General features: G+C 36.3%; 2 protein-coding genes across 3 annotated transcripts; both read right to left on the reverse strand.

The window, feature by feature from the left end:
- Positions 1-1647: 1647 nt before the first annotated feature.
- LOC150053241 (olfactory receptor 5P6-like) lies at positions 1648-2592 on the reverse strand. The gene has a single exon (XM_090348989.1). The coding sequence runs from the start codon at positions 2590-2592 to the stop codon at positions 1648-1650; it is 945 nt and encodes a 314-aa protein (XP_090205115.1).
- Positions 2593-14637: 12045 nt separating this feature from the next.
- LOC150053242 (olfactory receptor 5P6-like) lies at positions 14638-18224 on the reverse strand. 2 transcript variants are annotated; one of them, XM_090348991.1, is made up of 2 exons: positions 18202-18224; positions 14638-15565 (listed from the first exon to the last, which is right to left on the reverse strand). In XM_090348991.1, exon 2 carries the CDS (start codon positions 15397-15399, stop codon positions 14638-14640), a length of 762 nt encoding a protein of 253 aa, XP_090205117.1. In that variant the 5' UTR covers positions 15400-15565; positions 18202-18224. The 2 variants fall into 2 exon arrangements, with proteins under 2 accessions (XP_090205117.1, XP_090205116.1); XM_090348990.1 differs by lacking the exon at positions 18202-18224 and having other exon boundaries at positions 14638-15582.
- Positions 18225-20570: the final 2346 nt, after the last annotated feature.

Below are 20570 nucleotides of genomic sequence, written 5' to 3' on the forward strand. Positions count from 1 at the left end.
GGGAGAGGGAAAGGAAGAAGGGAAAGAGGATTCAAGTACTGTCTTTCAAACATGAGTTTAAACCATGAGTTTATATTCCAGCGTTTTCCCAGAATATAGCTGAAAAATAGATTTTCAGCATATTATTATTATTATTATTATTATTTTGCCAGTCGTGGGCTTGGGCTCAGGGCCTGAGCACTGTCCTTGGACTTTCTCAAGGATAGCACTCTACCACTTGAGCCTCAGCACCACGTCCGGCTTTTTTCTATGTATGTGGTACCGAGGAATCGAACCCGGGTCTCTGTGCATGCTAGGCAAGCACTCTATCACTAAGCTAAACTCCCGGCCCTCAGCATATTATTTTTACAAACATTTTAGCCTTAACTATAAATTAAGTTCACTCATCTGATCCCATTATGAAGTTATAATTTCCTCCTTGCTATATGAAAATTCACCCTCAGCCTTAACAAAATCTCAACCATGGTTGAATATTTATCAGTAGATACATTTCAACCACAGACGTGTTTTTCCTTTTGTTATTATATTTATAGAGTTCTATTAGTAAGAGAATTCCAAGGAAAGAAACGTTACCAAGAAAACATTCCCCTACCAACCTGTCTGTTCCAACCCTACTTAGTACTTGTTCCTGACACTGTAGATTCAAAGGTTCAATATACATACACATCAATCTCTGGAGTGAGTAGAAAAGATAGAGACACAGATTTTAAGGATGTGAATTATCCAATTGTTGAGCCATAAGTCCGAAAATTGCAGGCAGGTAAGCAGATTGCACATGCAGGCAAGAATAGTTTGTGCATTCTAGAGTCTTAAAGGTGTATGAGATAAAAACACAAAGTAGAATTTTACAGGTAAACAGTGATAAACTAAATTAACTAGTTGATGGTTATTGGAGTAGGACACAACAAGCATCACATTCATACTGATGAGGCAATCAAGCAATAAGGAAACAGTTATGGGAATGCTGACATCAGAACAGAAGAAACAACTCAATTAAATGAGCAAAATCACAGGAAAACTCATTGTCTCCGCTCAGAACACAGAGGAATAAAGTACAGCACCCAGAGATAGAGCAGCCACTGAGGAAAACCACCTGCATAACCTGTATGAATATTTGGTTGAATACTGCATAAGTTGAAGATAGCAGCTAATGGATTTTATGCCATGGCAGTAAGATAAACACACCAAATCTCTTGCTTCTAGCTCAGCAGATAAAAATACCAGAATAAAACACATAAAATGCTTTTTGTGTCCTATTTTGTCGTTTATTGCCAGAATGCACAGCGAATCAGAAAGAGCACTTCAGACATTTTTCAGGATAAGGCACTGTGGAAAACCCACACAGTCTTTACGATTTATATTTGCAGCAACATCAATGAATAGTACAAAGCACTTTAAATTGAATTATAATTAAAATGTAAATAGTTTTATGCAAAGAGATGTTATTCTTAAAGTATAAATTAAATTTATTAAAGCTAATTCATTATGAACCTGTGACATACTAGTTGATTTCTGAAATTTCACCAACCATGTTTATTAAAATGGTCTCCATTAGGATTTTCTTATTAGATATTGGTCACAGAGAATTACCTTATATTACCATTTGAATAGGATGTTATGGGAGTATATATTGTTAACTAACAGATGCTAAGAAAATATTTTCCTACCAAGCTGCCTTTTCAGTGCCTCCTTAATATCCTTGTTCCTGAGGCTGTAGATGAGGGGGTTCAACATGGGGATCACCACCATGTAGAACACAGATATCACCTTGTTCTGGTCAGTGGAGTACATAGACTTGGGCAGCACATAAATAAATGTTGTGGTCCCATAGTAGAGAGTGACGGCACTGAGGTGGGAAGTGCAGGTAGAAAAGGCCTTTCGGCGGCCTTCAGTGGAGCGCATCTTCAGGATGGTGATGAGGATGTACAGGTATGAGAAGACTATGACCAGCATTGTGAACAGAATCAAGGAGCCAACAATACTTGAGGCAACAGCTGTGAGGACACTGACATCAGAGCAGGACAGTTCAACTAAAGGAGAGAAGTCACAGTAGAAATGATTGACTCTATTGGGTCCACAGAAAGGCAAAAGATAGACACCAAGATTGAAAGTGCAACCATTGAGTAAACCCCCTGCATAAGCTACCATGATTAACTGGACACAGACTTGGGTGGACATTTTGGTGGAATACAGCAGTGGGTTGCAGATGGCCATGAAGCGATCATAGGCCATGACAGCCAGAAGGAAGTACTCAGCTGCCCCAAAGAGAGCAGCTGAGCCAAGCTGGAAGGCACATCCATGGTAAGAGATGGTATTTTGTTCCACAAGGAAGTTAACGAGCATGTTGGGTGTGACTGAAGATGACAAGACTATGTCAACAAGGGCTAAGTGGCTGAGAAAATAATACATGGGATGGTGGACCAGAGAGGAAAGTCTGATAAGGAGAATTGTGCAGAGATTTCCAGATACAGTCACCAGATAGATGCAGAGGATAATGATGAAGAGGAAGATTCGAAGGACTGGATGTTGAGTTAAGCCCAACAGAATGAACTCTGTCACTGCAGTGTAGTTCCCATCCCCCAGGGAATCCATCAGACTGTGGAGCTGCTGCTAGACAAAGCTATGATGGAAAGCTGATATGAATGTATGATAAACATATAGTTATATTTTCATTAATACATGCATGCATTTATTATAAGCCAATGTATTAATTACATTTCTTTTCAAAGAGTGCTATCTTCTTCCTAATTTTCTCCCATTTTATCTCAGGGAGAGCCAATGCAACCATAATACTCACAAGACACTATGCTGAAAAAGACCACTATTTAAAGGGGAAATACATTTTCTTAATAGGAAAGGAAGACATAGAAAGGAACTCATATTAAAGTTACAAATGAAGTCACTAATTATAAATTCAGGAGGTATTTTTAATATTTCCATTTGCTTTCTCATATCATTTCAAATGCCAATCTAATTATTCTACAAAATACTATGTGACACATACTTAGGATGTGAATGTTAAGGTTTATTTTCTCAAACAAGATCTATTTCCTAAATACAACAATATTTTCTAATTGAATACCATAGCATTAAGTAATATAATGGGGAGTAAATCATGCTAGAAGTTGGTTTGAATTTCATCCATCAGTATTTTAGATTTATAGCATTGGTTGTGATCAACATGTTGGAGAAGTTGAACTGTAGCAAGTTTTTATTCAAGTTATTTACAGAGATTAAGTTCCAAAAGCCTTTGAAAGCTAGTAAATATATTAGCATTGAGGCTGAGTGCTAAAGGCTATGTAGGTTTCCAGTCATGTGGGTGAATGAATAAAGAATATTGGATAAATGAATTATGCCTATTTATTTCCATGGATTCTCCTTAAAAAAAAGTTTTCTCAGCTACGGTGTTTTCTTTTTTGGTAGTGGATAGCTGATTCTCAGCTAAGGTATATAAATTAGATAACTGTTCAGATTGTGATTTTTCTCTAGTGCAAGAGGGAAACTGAAAAAGCAGCTTTACCTACAGAAGTCAACCTTACCTCTTGAGGCAAGAATTCACTCATCTTAAAGTAAAAGAAAAAAAACAAGACAAAGTTCTTATGACCATACACCAGTTCCTCTACCTTTTATTATTTGAATTAGGTGATAAATATCAGAAAAGTAGAGATTCACAAGTGCATTCAAATAGACCAGTGATCATTATCATATTCCCAAGTGTATAATGAGCAGCTCATTTCACCTAAACACAAGTAATCCTCAAGGATTCTGTCAATCCTCAAGTGTAATTTCTTTCTTCATGTATTAATCACTTTCCTTGGTAATTATTTGGAGTACACTATTGCAATGATCTTCTAGTTAAATACTTGTTCTTAGTTAACGTTGAAATTTCAGTGTAAAGTATACTAAGTTGGAAATCTAAAATGGAATATCTAACACATCTTTCTCTCAACATTGTTTTACTGATACTTAACAGCACTAGATGTAAGACACCCATTAGCTACACTGATATTATGGGAGAGATGATATGTAAAGGTGAATTTTAGACAATTATTTAAGATGAACATATAAAAGTTTGGCGAGTGAAAGGTGTTCTGGATAAAAGGTGTTCTGGAAGAAAGGTGTTTTAGAAACATTCTTCTCAACATGTCAGCCATTGGTTAGTATCTTGTATGATTACATGGAAAGTGAATGAATGATGATAAACTGTAACTTGAACAGTCATACTAACTCATTTGCAAGCTGTATATTTCGAAACTTTTACTTTATGATTCTTGTATTTCCATGGTAAAAGATAGAACTAACCAACTTTTGTTCAGAATTTAATCTGCTGAGCACTGTTTTTCCCCTTTGCATTCTTTATCTTCTTCAGTCTTCCCAATGATTTTGTAGCTATTTCCACTGTCCTATTTAATAGGAGTAGAAAGATGAAATTATGATGATTTGAAGGATCAGAGGACAGTACTTGGGAAGAGATGATCAACAGTAATTTTGGTGGTACTTCAATGCAAAGGGATTGCATGGGAGATGCAACCCACCATAGGAGTGGGATAAAAGTAAAACAAAGAAAAACACAAAAATCAAGTGTCTAAATAGCTAGTTAAGTGAAAATTAATAATTATATTAGGTCCCTTTAAGAGGAATGTTTTAAGAACATCAGCTAGAATATCTACACACATAATCCCGGATCAGCAAATTTCATCAAGCAAACTTTACTTTCAATAAAACCATACATAGATCCAAATACAGTGATTATTGGTGACATTAACACCCCACTTTCACCTATGGACAGATCAACCAGGCAAAAACTCAAAAGAGAAATATCAGAATGGAACAATTGTATGGACGAACTAGATCTAATGGATATCAGCAAATTATTCCATCCAGCAACACCTGAATATATGTTTTTTTCAGCAGCACATGGAACATTTTCCTAAATAGATCACGTTTTAGGGCATAATACAAACCTGTGAAGATTCAGAAACACTGAAATTATTCCCTGCATTCTTTCAGACCACAAGGGCATCAATCTAGAACTGAACACCAATCTCCACCAACCAAAACCCTGTAAGTCATGGAGATTGAACAACACATTGTTGAATCACCAATGGGTCATCAAGGAGATCAGAACAGAAATTCAACAGTTTATGAAATTTAACAAAAAGGAGCACAAAAAAAATCCATCTCCTTTGGGACACAGACAAGGCAGTACTCAGAGGGAAATTTATAGCTCTGAGGGCTTACATTAACAAATTGGAGAAATCACAAACCAACAATTTAATGTAGCACCTTTAGCTCTTGGAAAAAGAGCAACAAACCAACCCCAATCCCCATAGAAGGAAGCAAATTTTTAAAATCAAAGCAGAATTAAATGAATTAGAGTAAAAAAAAAACTATAGAAAGAATCAAAAAAACAAGGAGTTGGTTCTTTGAAAGAATTAACAAAATTGACAAACCCTTAGCAAATCTTACCAAAAAAAGGAGCACACCCGTATAAACAAAATCACAGATGAGAATGGTAATTTCATAAGAGAAATTACCAAGATCCAGAGCATCATGAGGGAATACTTTTCAAATATTTATGTAAATTAATTTAAGAATCTAGAAGAAATGAATGAATTTCTAGCCAATATTAACATACCCACACTGAGCCAAGAAGACCTAATCCAAGTAAACAGATCTATTAGGTCTGTTTAGAAATAGAAAGGGCAACAAGAGACCTTCCATCTAAGAAAAGCCCAGGGCCAGAAGGATTCACAGCTGAATTCTATAAGGTCTTCAAAGCAGAGCTCACACCAATACTCCTCAAGCTCTTCAATGAAATTGAAAACGAAGGCTTTTTGCCAAACTCATTCTACAAAGCCACAATAACCCTCATCCCAAAACCAGACAAAAATTCATCAAAGAAAGAGAACTATAGAACCATTTCTTTGATGAATATTGATGCAAAACTTCTCAACAAAATACTGGCCAACTGCCTTCAGCAACGCATCAAAAAAATTATGTACGATGATCAAACAGGATTCATCACAGGGATGCAAAGCTGGTTCAACATACGCAAGTCAATTAATATAATTCAACACATCAACAGGAGCAAGGACAAGAATCACATGACTTCACTCCCAAGCTCCTTGAGCTGATTCAAAACTTTGGCAACATAGAAAGGTATAAAATGAACCCTCAAAAATCAACTACTTTCCTATATGCCAGCAATGAGAGGAACGAGGCAACAATCAGGAAAGCAACTCCTTTTGCAATAGCCTCAAAGAAAATAAAGTACCTAGGAATTAACTTAACTAAGAATGTAAAGGACCTTTTTGCTGAAAACTTTAAAACCCTGAAAAAGGAAATTAAAGCAGAACTGAGGAAATGGAAAAACCACCCATGCTCCTGGATTGGAAGAATCAACATCGTGAAAATGGCAATCTTGCCAAGGACTATCTACAAATTCAATGCAATACCCATCACTATCCAAATGTCATTCTTTAAAGAAATAGAAGAGACAGCCGCTCTGCCGGGCCATGGTGGACTGCAGCCATCAGCTCGACCGGAGCTATGCGGAGCATGGAGACATGGCACAGAGCCAGGTCCTTCCTGCAAGATTCTGTCCTCCAAGAGAATCTTGCCATGATTGGATTAGACCCCCAATAAATATTCAAACATTTGACCTGTTCATTTCTGTCCAAGAAAATGAATCACCATTGGAACAGAAACTTGGAAAATTAAGACAAGAAACAAGAATGGATCCAGCAGTTCTGAGCAAACCAGAATTTGACCTTTAGCAAGGAAAAAGAATTCATTCGCTCCATACTGAAAAACTAAAGGTCCAGGCCTGACAATGGATGCAGGTCAAATGCAACACTGAGTGCAGAAGAAATGGCTGACTTTTACAAGGAATTTTTAAGTAAATTTTTGGAAGCACATGTGTTGTAACAAAGACTGGTACTGGCAAAACTTCACCATCCCCTTCTTAATGGGGAAGGTGGCCTTGGAGAGGATTTGGAACAGGCTGGTGCCGAAGCAAGTAAAGAGGAACAATTAGGCAGTTAGGACTCGCCCTCCTCTCCCCTTCTTCCCCACCTTCCACTGGCCAGGATCCACCACTGAGGGCCTGGAGCACAGTGGTGACCATTGTGTCAGCGCTGGAGTAGGGCCACCTGCCCCCTCCTGTGTGTAGATCCTCATGGTCCATCATCAGGAATGTTGTAAACAAAGCTCCAAGCTCCAAGCTCAAAAAAGCAATTAATAAATAAACAGAAGAGGCAATCCAAAATTTCATACGGAATAATAAAAGACCCCGTATAGCAAAAACAATTTTTAGCAGAAAGAACAGTGCAGGAGGAATTTCAATAAATGGCTATAGTGACCAAAACAGCTTGGTACTGGCACAAGAACAGGCCTGAAGACCAACGGAATAGAACTGAGGACCCAGATATTAAACCACAGATCTATGGCCACCTAATCTTTGACAAGGGAGCCAAAAAAATAGAATGAAAGAAAGACAGCCTCTTCAACAAGCGGTGCTGGCAGAACTGGTTAAGCACCTGCAGAAAACTGAAGTTGGATCCTTCTTTGTCATCCTGCACCAGGATTATCTCCAAACAGATCAAAGACCTGGAGGTAAAAGCAGACACACCGAAAAGTTTACAAGAAAGAATAGGAGATACACTAGGTCTCCTTGGAACAGGTAGAAACTTTCTTAAGAAGGACTCAGAAACACAACAAATCAGAGAAAGGCTGGATAAGTGGGACTGCATTAAACTGCAGAGATTCTGTATGGCAAAGGACATACCTAGCAAGTTAAATAGAAAGCCCAGAGTGGGAGAAGATCTTCAGTAACCATACAACAGACAAAGGCCTCATATCTAAAATATATCAACAGCTCAAAAAATTGAATCATTCCAAAACTAATCTCCAAAGAAACAACCATCCCATTAAAAGATGGGCCAAAGACTTAAAGAGAGTCTTCTCTGAAGAAGAAATAAGAATGGCCTATAAACACACGAAGAAATGCTAGACATCTCTGGCCATAAAAGAAATGCAAATCAAAACAACTCTAAGATTCCACCTCACTCCAGTTAGAATAGCCAGGATCAAGAAATCTAATAATAACAGTTGCTGGAGGGGATGTGGCCAGGAGGGATCACTACTACAATGTTGGTGGGAATGCAAACTCGTTCAACCACTATGGAAAGCAGCATGGCAGTTCCTCAAAAGACTAAGCATAGAGCTCCCCTATGACCCAGCAATTCCACTACTTGGCATTTACCCAATTGTCCAGAAACAAGGGTACACTAAATCCATTAGCACAACCATGTTTATTACAGCACTATATACCATAGCAAAGGTATGGAACCAACCCAGATGTCCCTCAGTTGATGAGTGGATCAACAAGATGTGGTATTTATACACAATGGAATTCTATGCTGCTGTCAGAAAGAACGACATTGCTCCATTTGTAAGGAAATGGAAAAACTTAGAAAAAAATCATATAAAGTGAAGTAAGCCAGACTCAAAGGAACACAGGCTCAATGGTTTCCCTCATTTGCCATAATCTTGGGCTCCTAGCAGAGATTTACAATAGAACAAAATCTAGACACATAGGCATTATGACACTAAATGAAAGGACCTCCAGGATATAGAAACAAAAGCCATATAATGATTGATTGTTGTCCTTAATGTACTATGTTATCTCTCATCTCTTTTGCTGTCCGTTGCTTATCTCATATTGTTACGATATTTCACCTTGTTATCTGATATATTGTATGTATGCGTATTTGGTTATTTGAAATTGGATAGGAAAGGGGGAAAACAAGATGAGAGGTAGGTGTGAGGGGAGGGAAATTTATCAATGTTTGTGAAGGAATGTACCCTCTATCTGGTGAATATAATGTAACCCTTCTATTAATTACAATAAAAATATATGTAAAAAACGATATGGAACCAACTCAGATGCCCCTCAGTAGATGATTGGATCAAGAAATGTGGTACTTATACACAATGGAATTCTATGCTGCCATCAGAAATAACAACATCTCCCCATTTATAAGGAATGGAAAGACTTGGAATATATCATATTAAGTGAAGTAGGCCAGACTCAAAGGAATATAGGCTCAATGGTTTCCATCATTTGTCTCCTAGCAGAGGTTTATAACAGGGTAAAAGCTAAATACATAAGGCCATATAGGATGAGGCTAAATAATAGGACCTCCAGGATATGGAATTAAGGGCCATATAATATATGATTGTTGTTCTTTATTACTATGCTATTTCTCATCTCTTTTGTTGTCCCTTGGCTATTCTCATTTTGTTACAGTATCTTACCTTGTTATTTGGTATATTGTATATATGTTTACTTATTTCTTTGAAGTAGGATAAGAAAGGGGGGAAAACAAGATGTGGGGAGACATGAGGGGAGGGAATTGGGGATAAAAACACGAGAAGGGGTATCATTGTGAAATAATATACCTTCTATCTGGTGAATACAATGTAACCCTTCTATTAATTACATTAAAAAAATAATCGCAAAAGAAAGAACATCAGGTAGAATTTGAAAGACTTGCACATAAACACACGTGCACACACACACACACACACACACACACGCACGCACAGACTCAAATACATTGCTTAGCATATTATTCCACTTTCAAAAAGAAGTAAATTTTGTCATTTCCAGCAACACAGATGTAGCTGGAGAACATTATACTAGCTGTAATAAGTTGGTTAGCAGCAAAAATCAAATGTTCTCGCCACTAAGTCTAAAAAAAGCAAAGCCCACTCTCATTGCTAGTAGTCAGTATTTCCCTGGAGGTGTCAAGCAGACAATAAGGAAAACAGGAAGCATGAAATGGAGAAAGGTCAGACCAGAAAGAAGGAAAACCCTTCAACTTGCAGACAGCCAATGGTTGAAAACAAACAGGAAAAAAATCACAATATGTTAGACTAAAAGACCTATTTAACAATGCCAAATATGGGCTTTAAGTCCTAATTAGAAAACTTACGAACCACAAAGTTATGATTTGTGACTCCTGTGCTAATGCACGTGAATCATAAATCACAAATGAAAATATTCTCTCCAACATTTATGTCGAGAAATTTTTATCACTTGAGTTTATTTCTTTGATACCATTTGAATTTTTATGGGTTATGAAATGAGAGATATCTTGGTCTCCAGGTAATCCCAGCACAAGTAGGTGTGAAGCAGGTGGCTCCAGTAAGCAAGATTTACAATCTGCTTCTTTCACCTTCCTTCACCTTCATGAAATAGTGTCAAGGGAATAAAGGTTGGCAGGCACATGAAAATGTGTGTGTGTGCATTTTGTTTTAGACAAAAAAGAATTATTTATAGTATATTTATAGTATATCATGAAATGAAATGCAGAAAATCTAAAAAAATGATTCCATTATTTTTCATTTTGTTATTTCTCTTTTTTTGCTTTTGGAAAACAGTTGCATTAAATTAAAGCTGTTTACATTAATCTCTTCAACATTCATACTCATGAACTTCTATTCAGTACATGTGTTCCTTAGTTGCTTTCATGTGAGACTGGGAAGAAGAGCTGGCTGCTGTTTACCAGATGAAACCAAAAATGCTTTGCATTTTGGGATTCTGGAAACTTTTGTTTCCTGATATTAAAAAATTGTTATTCTGAGCTCTGTAAGGATGAAGAAATAAAAAATGAAAGAAAAATGATGTTTAGAATGATTTCATTTTAAGATGAGAGTACAAAACAATGTCTAAAGGGTGACAAGGATAAATTAAAGCACATGAGTGATTAAATCTTAGTGGTAGAGTGCTTGCCTACCATGCACAAAGACCCGGGTTCGATTCCTCGGTACCACATACATAGAAAAAAGCCGTAAGTGGTGCTGAGGCTCAAGTGGTAGAGTACTAGCCTTGAGAAAGTCCAAGGACAGTGGCCAGGCCCTGAGCCCAAGCCCTGGACTGGCAAAAAAAAAATAATGTTTTACAGACACAACTCTACTTGAAATATCTCTTATTAAAAAATATCTCATATTAAAAAAGGAAACATGAAAGCTAACATTAAAAAAATCATATAAGCAAAAGATGTGACACATACTTGCATACAACACCACATAGTAATCCTAACACAATGAACATAGACATCTGAAGTTTACCCTTTAGGTCCTGAGTGTAGAACCAGCTTCTCATTATTGGAGAGCAGAGATACAGTCACACAGAATATCACAGACCTTGAAAATCCCTCTTGAACTCGGCTGAAGAATCTTCCACCTTAGAAAGATGAAGAATCCAATAGAGAATTATCAGTGTCGTTGGGAGAAGTTCAATGTAATGGCTTACTGAGCATTTATTTAGTGTAAGTGTTATATAATATAATATGTACATATATTAATATGATATATACATATAACATATATTGTATGTGTATGTATATATGGCCACATATATACACACATATATTTATACTAGATAATACAATTTCTATAAAAATATAAGCTATCATAATTTAGATAATAGGAAATACGTTACTTAAAATTTATGTGTTACATATATGCAGTTTATAATAAAATTACCAAACAAGGTGCCTAAATGATTTCACTGAGTAATTTTATTAAAAGTTTAAAGAAGCACTAACATCAATTCTTCACAATCTCTTAGAAGAACTGGAGGAGGAAATACATCCAAATAGATTACATAAAGTTAGCATTAGAATAAAATGAAAACCAGACCATGATAATTTTTATATAGACACAAAACTCCTTAGCAAATAATAGAAAATTTCACTCCTGAACATTTACCCAATGGACTGCAAATGAGGCCACACTAAAGCTACTAGCACAATCATGTTCATCACAGCATTGTTTACTACAGCAAAGATATGAAATCAAGCCAGATGCTATCAGAGGAGGAATGGACCAAAAAGATTTGATGTAGATATGCACAATGGAATTCAATGCTTCCATCAGAAAGAATTATATTCTCCTTTCCATAAGAAAATGGAAAGACTTGGAAAAAAAATTCTACTAAGCAGGGCCGGGAGTTTGTCCTAGTGGTTAGAGTGCTTGCCTACATGCACGGGTTCAATTCCTCGGTACGACATACATAGAAAAAAGCCAAAAGTGGTGCTGAGGCTCAAGAGCTAGAGCTCTAGCTTTGAGAAAGTCCAAGGACAGGGCTCAGGCCCTGAGCTCAAAGCCCAAGACTGGCAAAATAGTAATCATCATCATCATCATCATCATCATCATCATCATTCAAAAAAATTCTACTAAGCAAAGTAAGCCAGACCTAGCAACACATGGGTTGCATGGTTTCTCTCATTTGTGATAGCTAGACTGTTTCTATAAACTGAGAAGTAACACTATGGATGGAACAAAAGTACATTGGGACATGATATGTATACAATCCTTTAGGCATTCACACACAGTGAGACCAAAGGAAGATATTCTTATGAGAAGAACGCAGAGGTGCAATGTTTATGTGCATCTGATCATGCAAAATGATATTAATAGAAATTAACACCAGGAAATGGAAGCAAGAGGTTTTCTTTTTCTTTGTTGCTGTTTTTGTTTTCATCTTGTTTATCTGTTTTAGGGAGAGGAAAGGGAGAGCACAGAAACGAAGGGACACATGGTGGATACATGCAGCAGTGGCACTCACTAGACACTATATTGAAAATTAACTTTACAACTTGTGGGTGAGCATGGGAAGGAAGGCCTGGGACAGAGCAAGAAAAATTTTCAGAAATAAATGTACCCTTTATCTGACTTATGTAGCTGTAAACTCTCTGTACATCACCTTCGCAACAACAATAAAAAGTGCATTAAAATGTGTCTTTAAAATGTTATTGCAGGGGCCAGGAGTTTGGCCTAGTAGTAGAGTGCTTGCCTAGCATGCACGAAGACCCGGGTTGATTCCCTGGTACCACATACATAGAAAAAAGACAGAAGTGATGTTGAGGCTCAACTGGTAGAGTTCTAGCCTTGAGAAAGTCCAAGGACAGAGCTTAGGCCCTGTCCAAATAAAAGGAAAACATATGCAAAAGATAGTTCATTTACACAAATTATCCATATTAGGCAAAGCCAAAAAAGCAAAACAGTGATTAGTGCTGCTAGAAACCAAGGAAAGGGAAGGAGGTGGTGGATATGGAGTTTCTTGGTTGGGTTTTAATAATGTTCTTAAACTATATATGGTTGATGGTTCTATAACCTTGTGAACGTGCTATAAGAAAGCTGCTTTGTTCATTTTCTAATTATTTAAAATACTAATTGTGTATTTTGTGGGGATTTTTCTTGATTAAAATGTCACTTCAGAGGGAGGGAAATGGGGACAAAAACATGAGAAAGGGTAGCAATGTTTGTGAAGTAATACACCTTCTATCTGGTGTATATAATGTAACCCTTCTATTAATTGCAATAAAAATGTCACTCCATATATTTGTCTGTATTCTCTTTTCTATTCCAATTGTCTATGTGCCTATTTCTTTATTCATATCAAATATTTTAATTACTGTGGGTATCTGAAAAAATCTCAGTATAGACTATACTAATTCCTTGTATTTTATTCTGTCTATCGAAATTGCTTTAGCTATTTTAATTTCTGGTCTCATATTGGAATATTGCTACTATTTATGTTAGATTTGTACTGACAAGAAATTTTTTTTATTTTTTTGCCAGTGCTGGGACTTGAGCTCTGGGCCTGGGAACTGTCCTTGAACTTTCTCAAGGTAAGTGCTCTACCACTTAAGCCAAAGCACCACTTTTCTCTTTTTCTGTGTATTTGCCAGGGAGGAATAGAACTCAGGGCTTCATGTATGCTACGCAAGCACTCTACCATTAGGCCATTACTCCTGGCCCAGTGAAAAGAATTTTATAAGTAGACAATTAACCCAAATTAAGTAGAACATGGATATTGGAGATGGAGATATTAAACACTATACTTATAATGATGAGGAAAACAAAGAGTGAGGAAACATTTGTGAAGATGCTGACAGCAGAACAGAAATAAAAGAAGAAAATCACTAGAAAAGTAATTGCTTTGATTTAGTACACAGAAGAATAAAGTACAAAAGCACATGGAAAAAGAACAGTTACAGAGAAAATCACCTGCATAATCCAATATGAGTTACTAGACACAGATCTCTGTGAATATTTTGGTTGGTTACAGCCATAGGTTGCAGATAAAAACATGGGACTTTCTGACATGCCAGTGAGAAAACTCAACCCATGGCCAAGCAGATAATCTTCCGGCATTAAAACATGCCCAGTGTCTTTATTTTGGCATACTATTTTGGTATTTACTATGAAAATGCATGGCCGATCAGAGTATAGTTATCAATCATTTATCAGGAGAAGTTAGTGAAGAAAAATGATATACTCATAATGATTCATCTTAGCAGCAACATTAATTTACAGCACTAAGTACTTTAACCTAAAAGTATGATTAAAAATTACTTGAAAAATATTTTATGGGAAGAAATGTTATTCTAAACTATAATTAAGCTTGTTATAGTAATTAATATCTGAAAATTTTCTCTCCACATTTACTTAAATAATCTACACTAGAATGATCTTATTAGATATTGGCCACAGAGTATAAACTTCATTGTCATTTGAATACGATTTATCATTATATACAATTTTGGGAAAAAACAGATGCTAAGAAAATATTTTCCTACTAATCTGTCTTTTCAGTGCTTCCTTAATATCCTTGTTCCTGAGGCTGTAGATGAGGGGGTTCAACATGGGGATCACCACCATGTAGAACACAGATATCACCTTGTTCTGGTCAGTGGAGTACATAGACTTGGGCAGCACATAGATGAATGTTACGGTCCCATAGTAGAGCGTGACGGCAGTGAGGTGGGAGGTGCAGGTGGAGAAGGCCTTGTGGCAGCCCTCAGTGGAGCGCATCTTCAGGATGGTGAGGAGGATGTACAGGTATGAGAAGACTATGACCAGCATTGTGAGCGGAATGAAGAAGCCAGCAGAAATTGAGGCAACAGCTGTGAGGACACTGACATCAGAGCAGGATAGCTCAATTAAAGGAGCAAAGTCACAGAAGAAATGATTGATTCTATTGGATCCACAGAAAGGTAAAAGATGGAAGAGAATGATGAAAGTACAACCATTGAGTAAACCCCCTGCATAAGCCACCATGATTAGCTGGACACAGACTTGGGTGGACATTTTGGTGGAATACAGCAGTGGGTTGCAGATGGCCATGAAGCGATCATAGGCCATGACAGCCAGAAGGAAGCACTCAGCTGCCCCAAAGACAGCAGTTGTGCCAAGCTGGAAGGCACATCCATGGTAAGAGATGGTATTTTGTTCCACAAGGAAGTTAGTGAGCATGTTGGGTGTCACAGAGGATGAGAAGATTATGTCAGTAAAGGCTAAATGGCTGAGAAAAAAATACATGGGATGGTGGACCAGAGAAGAAAGACTGATAAGGAGAATTGTGCAGAGATTTCCAGATACGGTCACCAGGTAGATGCAGAGGATGATGATGAAGAGGAAGACTCGAAGGACTGGATCATGTGTTAAGCCCACTAGAATGAACTCTGTCACTGCAGTGTGGTTCCCATCCACCAGGGAATCCATCAGACCATGGAGCTACACAAGAAACCTGTGATAAAAATATAGTATGGGAGACTTGCAGTTATGATGGATTGTTTGTCATTAATATAGATATGAGACAATTTTACAAGTGCATTGTTCAAAACTTAGAGAAATTATTGGGCTTATGCTCTCCAGTTTGAGAATTTATACATTGCACTGTAATGCCTCTACTTAAAGCAAATCTTTTTGTGGAAACATTTAATTTTTTTCAAGTAATGTGTTCCTTTTACCTGTAAACATAATATTAAATATATGTACATATCTTTTACAAGTCTGTAAAAGTTAGTCCTCATGTTTTATTATCCTAACAATATCTATACAATTGTAGATCTCTCTATGAATACACATAGATAAAGATATCCATTAAATATGGTACATACTACCTAGTAGTGATATGTGTATTATCTTTAGACAATCTTTACTACTAGAGCTCAGAACATTTCAAAGGCAGCAACTATATTAACTAAAAACAATTAAATATTTATCCTGAGTGCTAAATTCAGATACTGATAAAACCCATTATGAATTTCTGATTCAAACCTGGATTGTTGAGAAATTTTAGAAAACAAAATTAAGATTATTTGTTTGCATAATTTCACTCCAATAATTTATGTCAACTCAGCTGAAAATTTTTGCTGATTGACTGTTGATTCCATTCCAGGTGCCTTATTTCTCAGCTAGGGTTTATCCACACAGAACAAAGACACTCCATGGGGTCCACAGAAAGGGAAGACATAGAAGCAAATGATGAAAACACAATCATTGAGTAAAACTCCTGCATAAGACACTGTGATTAACTGGACACAGACCTGGGTGGACATTTTGATGGAATACAGCAGTGGGTTGCAGGTGGCCATGAAGCAATCACAGGCCATGACAGCCAGAAGGAAGCACTCAGCTGTTCCAAAGACAGCAGTAGAGCCAAGCTGGAAGGCACATCCATGGTAAGAGATGGTATTTTGTTCCACAAGGAAGTTAACCAGCATATTGAGTGTAACTGAAGATGTCAAAACTCTGTCAGGGATCTGTTTTCACAGATTATGGTTTTCTTCACACGTAAGTGCAATTAACAAGCCATATTTATTTACAGAAGCCAAAATCTTACCTCTTCTTTTAAAACATTTTTATCATAATTAAAAAAGTGTTACATTATATTCGCAAGATAGAAGGAACACTTCTTAGCAATCATTGCTACCCCTTCTCATGTTTTTGTCCCCATTTCCCTCCCCCACTCCCTCCCCTCATCTTATTTTCTTCCTTCCCTTTCCTATAAAATCTTACCTCTTGAAGTACAAATTCATTCATCTTACAGTAAGAAATGGAAAGTTATTTTGATTTCATTGCAGCTCCTCTATCTTTTATGATATATCTTTGAGGATATAGAGTCTAGCGAGTTACATGGTAATCAAATACACCGGGGATCATGGTCACATCCTCAAGTGAGTGCTGAGTAGTTGATTTCACCTAGGCACTGGTAATCTTTAAGGATTCTGTTAGTCCTCTAGTGTGCCTTATTTTTCCCATGTAAGTATTAGTCACTTTGATTTGGTAATTGTTTGGAGTACTCTTTCACGATGATCTCATAGCTAAATAGTTGTGAATAGTTAGCTCACTAGCTCCAGTAAGCAAGATTTATACAATCTGCTTTCCTTTACCCAGTGGAACAATGTCAAAGAAATAAAGGTTAGGAGGCACAAGATAGCATGTCTGTGTGTGTTGTTTTTGAAAAAAAAAAAGAATTATTTATAGTACATCATGAACTGAATTGTGGAAAATCTAAAATATTATTCCATCTTAAGGTGAGAATATGAAATGGTATCTGAATGGTGACAAGGATAAATTATAGCATGTAAATGATTAAATAATATTTTACAAACACAAGTCTGCTCAAAATATCTCTTACTTTAATGCTGTATATTAAAAGAAGGAAACATGAAAGCTATCATTTTAAAAAATCATATAAGCAAAAGATGTGACACTTGCATTCAATACCACATAGCAATTCGAATCATCTGAGCATAGACATCTGAAGTTTACCCTTTATGTCCTGAGTGTAGAACCAACTTATCATTGTTGGAGAGCAGAGATACAGTCACCCAGAAAAATCCCTTGAAAATCCCTCTTGAACTCCACTGAAGAATCTTCTACCTTATAAAGATGAAGAATCCAAGAGAAAATTTTTCAGTGTGGTTGGGAGCAGTTCAATGTAATGGTTTACTGAGCATTTATTTAGTGTCAGGCACTATACTACTACTACACTAAACAGAATCTGATGGATAAATACATATTACATGATTTAAAACTGCATATGTTTCTGTAGCAGTGATGCATTTGTGCCTATCATAAGTAAAATAAGGTAAGAAGGCCCAAAGGAAAGTCCCTTAGTTTAGCCAATATTATAAAATGTCACTTTCTTTGTTTTCATATATTCTTATTGTAATTAATAGAAGGGTTACATTATATTCACCAGGTAGAAGGTACATTATTTCACAAATATTGATACCCTTTCTCATGTCATGGTCCCCTTTTCCCTACCCCTCTCCCCCCGCTCATCTTGATTCTTAAGAAAGTTTCTACCTGTTCCAAGGAGACCTAGTATATCTCCTATTCTTTCTTGTAAACTTTTCGATGTGTCTGCTTTTACCTCCAGGTCTTTGATCCATTTGGAGTTAATCCTGGTGCAGGATGACAAAAAAGGATCCAACTTTAGTTTTCTGCAGGTGCTTAACCAGTTCTGCCAGCACCACTTGTTGAAGAGGCTGTCTTTCTTCCATTCTATTTTTTTGGCTCCCTTATCAAAGATCAGATGGTCATAGAATGACACTTTCTAGAGGAAGAAGGTGTTAACATGGTGTCAAATAGAAAGTTTAAACAGAGCAAAATTTCCACTAAGGTAGATTTTATCCAGAAAGAAATTTCTGAAAGACAGTGTGAAAGGAAGGAAAACAGATGTACTGAAAAACAAATAAATTTAACTATAACTTATGTGTATTTGTATAGGAAATAATCCAGATATAGGAGGAAAACATTTGAGACATGTTTACATAGAAAAGTATTAAGTGAAGCAAAGCTTTTGTTAACAAAATTAGAAAGATGAATGATTAGAGACTGCTGATGGTTGGATGAAGGACTGGAAGAAAGGGACAGTCATTTCCTCAGTGTCTGCTTGTGACATTAGCTACACAGATGCATGGTGGGGGGGAGGATGGATGAATGGGTGAGGATCAGTCTACTAGTTTGCTTCAGTGAGACAATGTGGGGGGGAGTGTACTATTTTTCCATTAGTGCTTGTCAGAAATGTGGCCTCTCTTGTCAAGATCACCATTTTTCTAGTTTTCAGCAGTGGGTGTGTATGAAGATTGCTACAATGTGATCATAGGTAGTGAAAGACAGATACCCAACTGAATCTGCTAAGGTACCCACAGATAATTTCACTTCAAGAAAAAATATTGCTACAATTTTTATTGTCTGATCTACTTCATTATTTACACTGAAAATATCTATGCCAAATTGTAACTACTGATATTATATGTATTTCCAGAGTAATTCCAAAAACTAAAAACTAAGCTCCAAATTAAAATTTAAGAAAAGCAAGGGACGGTGTGGGTTTGAGTCCTGAGTGAGACTCTTGAAAGGGGTCACAAGCCATCAAGATGTATTGAACACATAACTTCCTTTGAACAACTACTTGATGATAATTTTAAAATATTCAAAAAATAACAACTACTTGATGATAATTTTAAAATATTTAAAAAATGAGGAGGGAGAACAAGCAGAAACTACTAATGTGGGAATGAAGAGGGGTAGGAGAAAAAGGACAGTCATTTCCTCAGTGTATGCTTCTGACACTAGGTATACTAATGCATGGAGTGAAGATGAATAGTCACTCTCTCATTGTGCAGAACCTTGGTCCTTAGAGTAGGAAGGCTTATTTTTTCCATTACTGGTTGAAAGAAATGTGACTGAATGATTTTCTCTTTTGTTAAGACCAACCCTTTCTTAGTTTTCTTGTAGGAAACATAAGATTTTTAGATAAATTTTTATTATCACTGAGTAAGTGTGCAAAGGTGTGTCAATTAAACATGTCAGTTTATGAGTACAATGCATCTGGATCAATGTCATATCTTCCCTATCTCTTCCAATCCCATCCCTCTCCTAAATATACCTGGTTCTTTTTACGTAAATTTACATATAATAAAGTAGAAAAAATAAACCATACATTTATCTAAAAAAATTTACTATGTTTGTGCCATGTAAAGTACATTTCAGAGCCAAAAGCTTATGCTAAAAATATCATATAATGATTAAAGATTCACTCTACCAAATATGCATACAAACACTAAATGTTTGAATATATTTGTGTAGAGTATTATATAAGTATAATGTTTATTGTGTATCTATATATACATGTCTACATATAATCTACTTTTCCTAGATAGAATGATCCAATTTTTATAAAAACAAAAGCTATCATTGGAAGTAGCTTATTTACATTTTATATGTTACATATATGGAATTTACAATAAAATTAGCAAACAAGGTGCCTAAATGATTTCACTGAATAATTTTATTAAAAGCTTAAAGAAGCACTAACATCAATTCTTCACAATCTCTTAGAAAAATTGGAGGAAATACATGCAAATTGATTACATGAAGTTAGCATTAAAATAAAATGAAAACCAGACCAAGATAATATATAAAGAAGAAATACATTTCATCTTTACACAGATACAAAAATACTTGGCAAATCATAGCAAATTCCACTTCTTGGCATTTGCCCAATGGACTATAAACAAGGCCACACTAAAGCTACTAGCACAATCATGTTCATTACACCACTGTTTACTATAGTGAAGATATGGACTCAACCCAGATGCTCTCACAGGAGGAATGGACCATGAAAATTTGATGTAGATATGCACAATGGAATTCAATGCTTCCATCAGAAAGAATTATATTCTACTTTCTAT

The sequence above is a fragment of the Megascapheus bottae genome, chromosome 16 (genome assembly GCF_031878675.1).
Source record: "Megascapheus bottae isolate mThoBot1 chromosome 16, mThoBot2.hap1, whole genome shotgun sequence".
In the NCBI taxonomy this organism is placed as follows: domain Eukaryota; kingdom Metazoa; phylum Chordata; class Mammalia; order Rodentia; family Geomyidae; genus Megascapheus; species Megascapheus bottae.

What these genes read in the sequence shown, in the direction of transcription:
- LOC150053241 (XM_090348989.1), bottom strand. Translation starts at nt 2,592, where the DNA reads ATGGATTCCCTGGGGGATGGGAACTACACTGCAGTGACAGAGTTCATT.
- LOC150053242 (XM_090348990.1), bottom strand. Translation starts at nt 15,582, where the DNA reads ATGGATTCCCTGGTGGATGGGAACCACACTGCAGTGACAGAGTTCATT.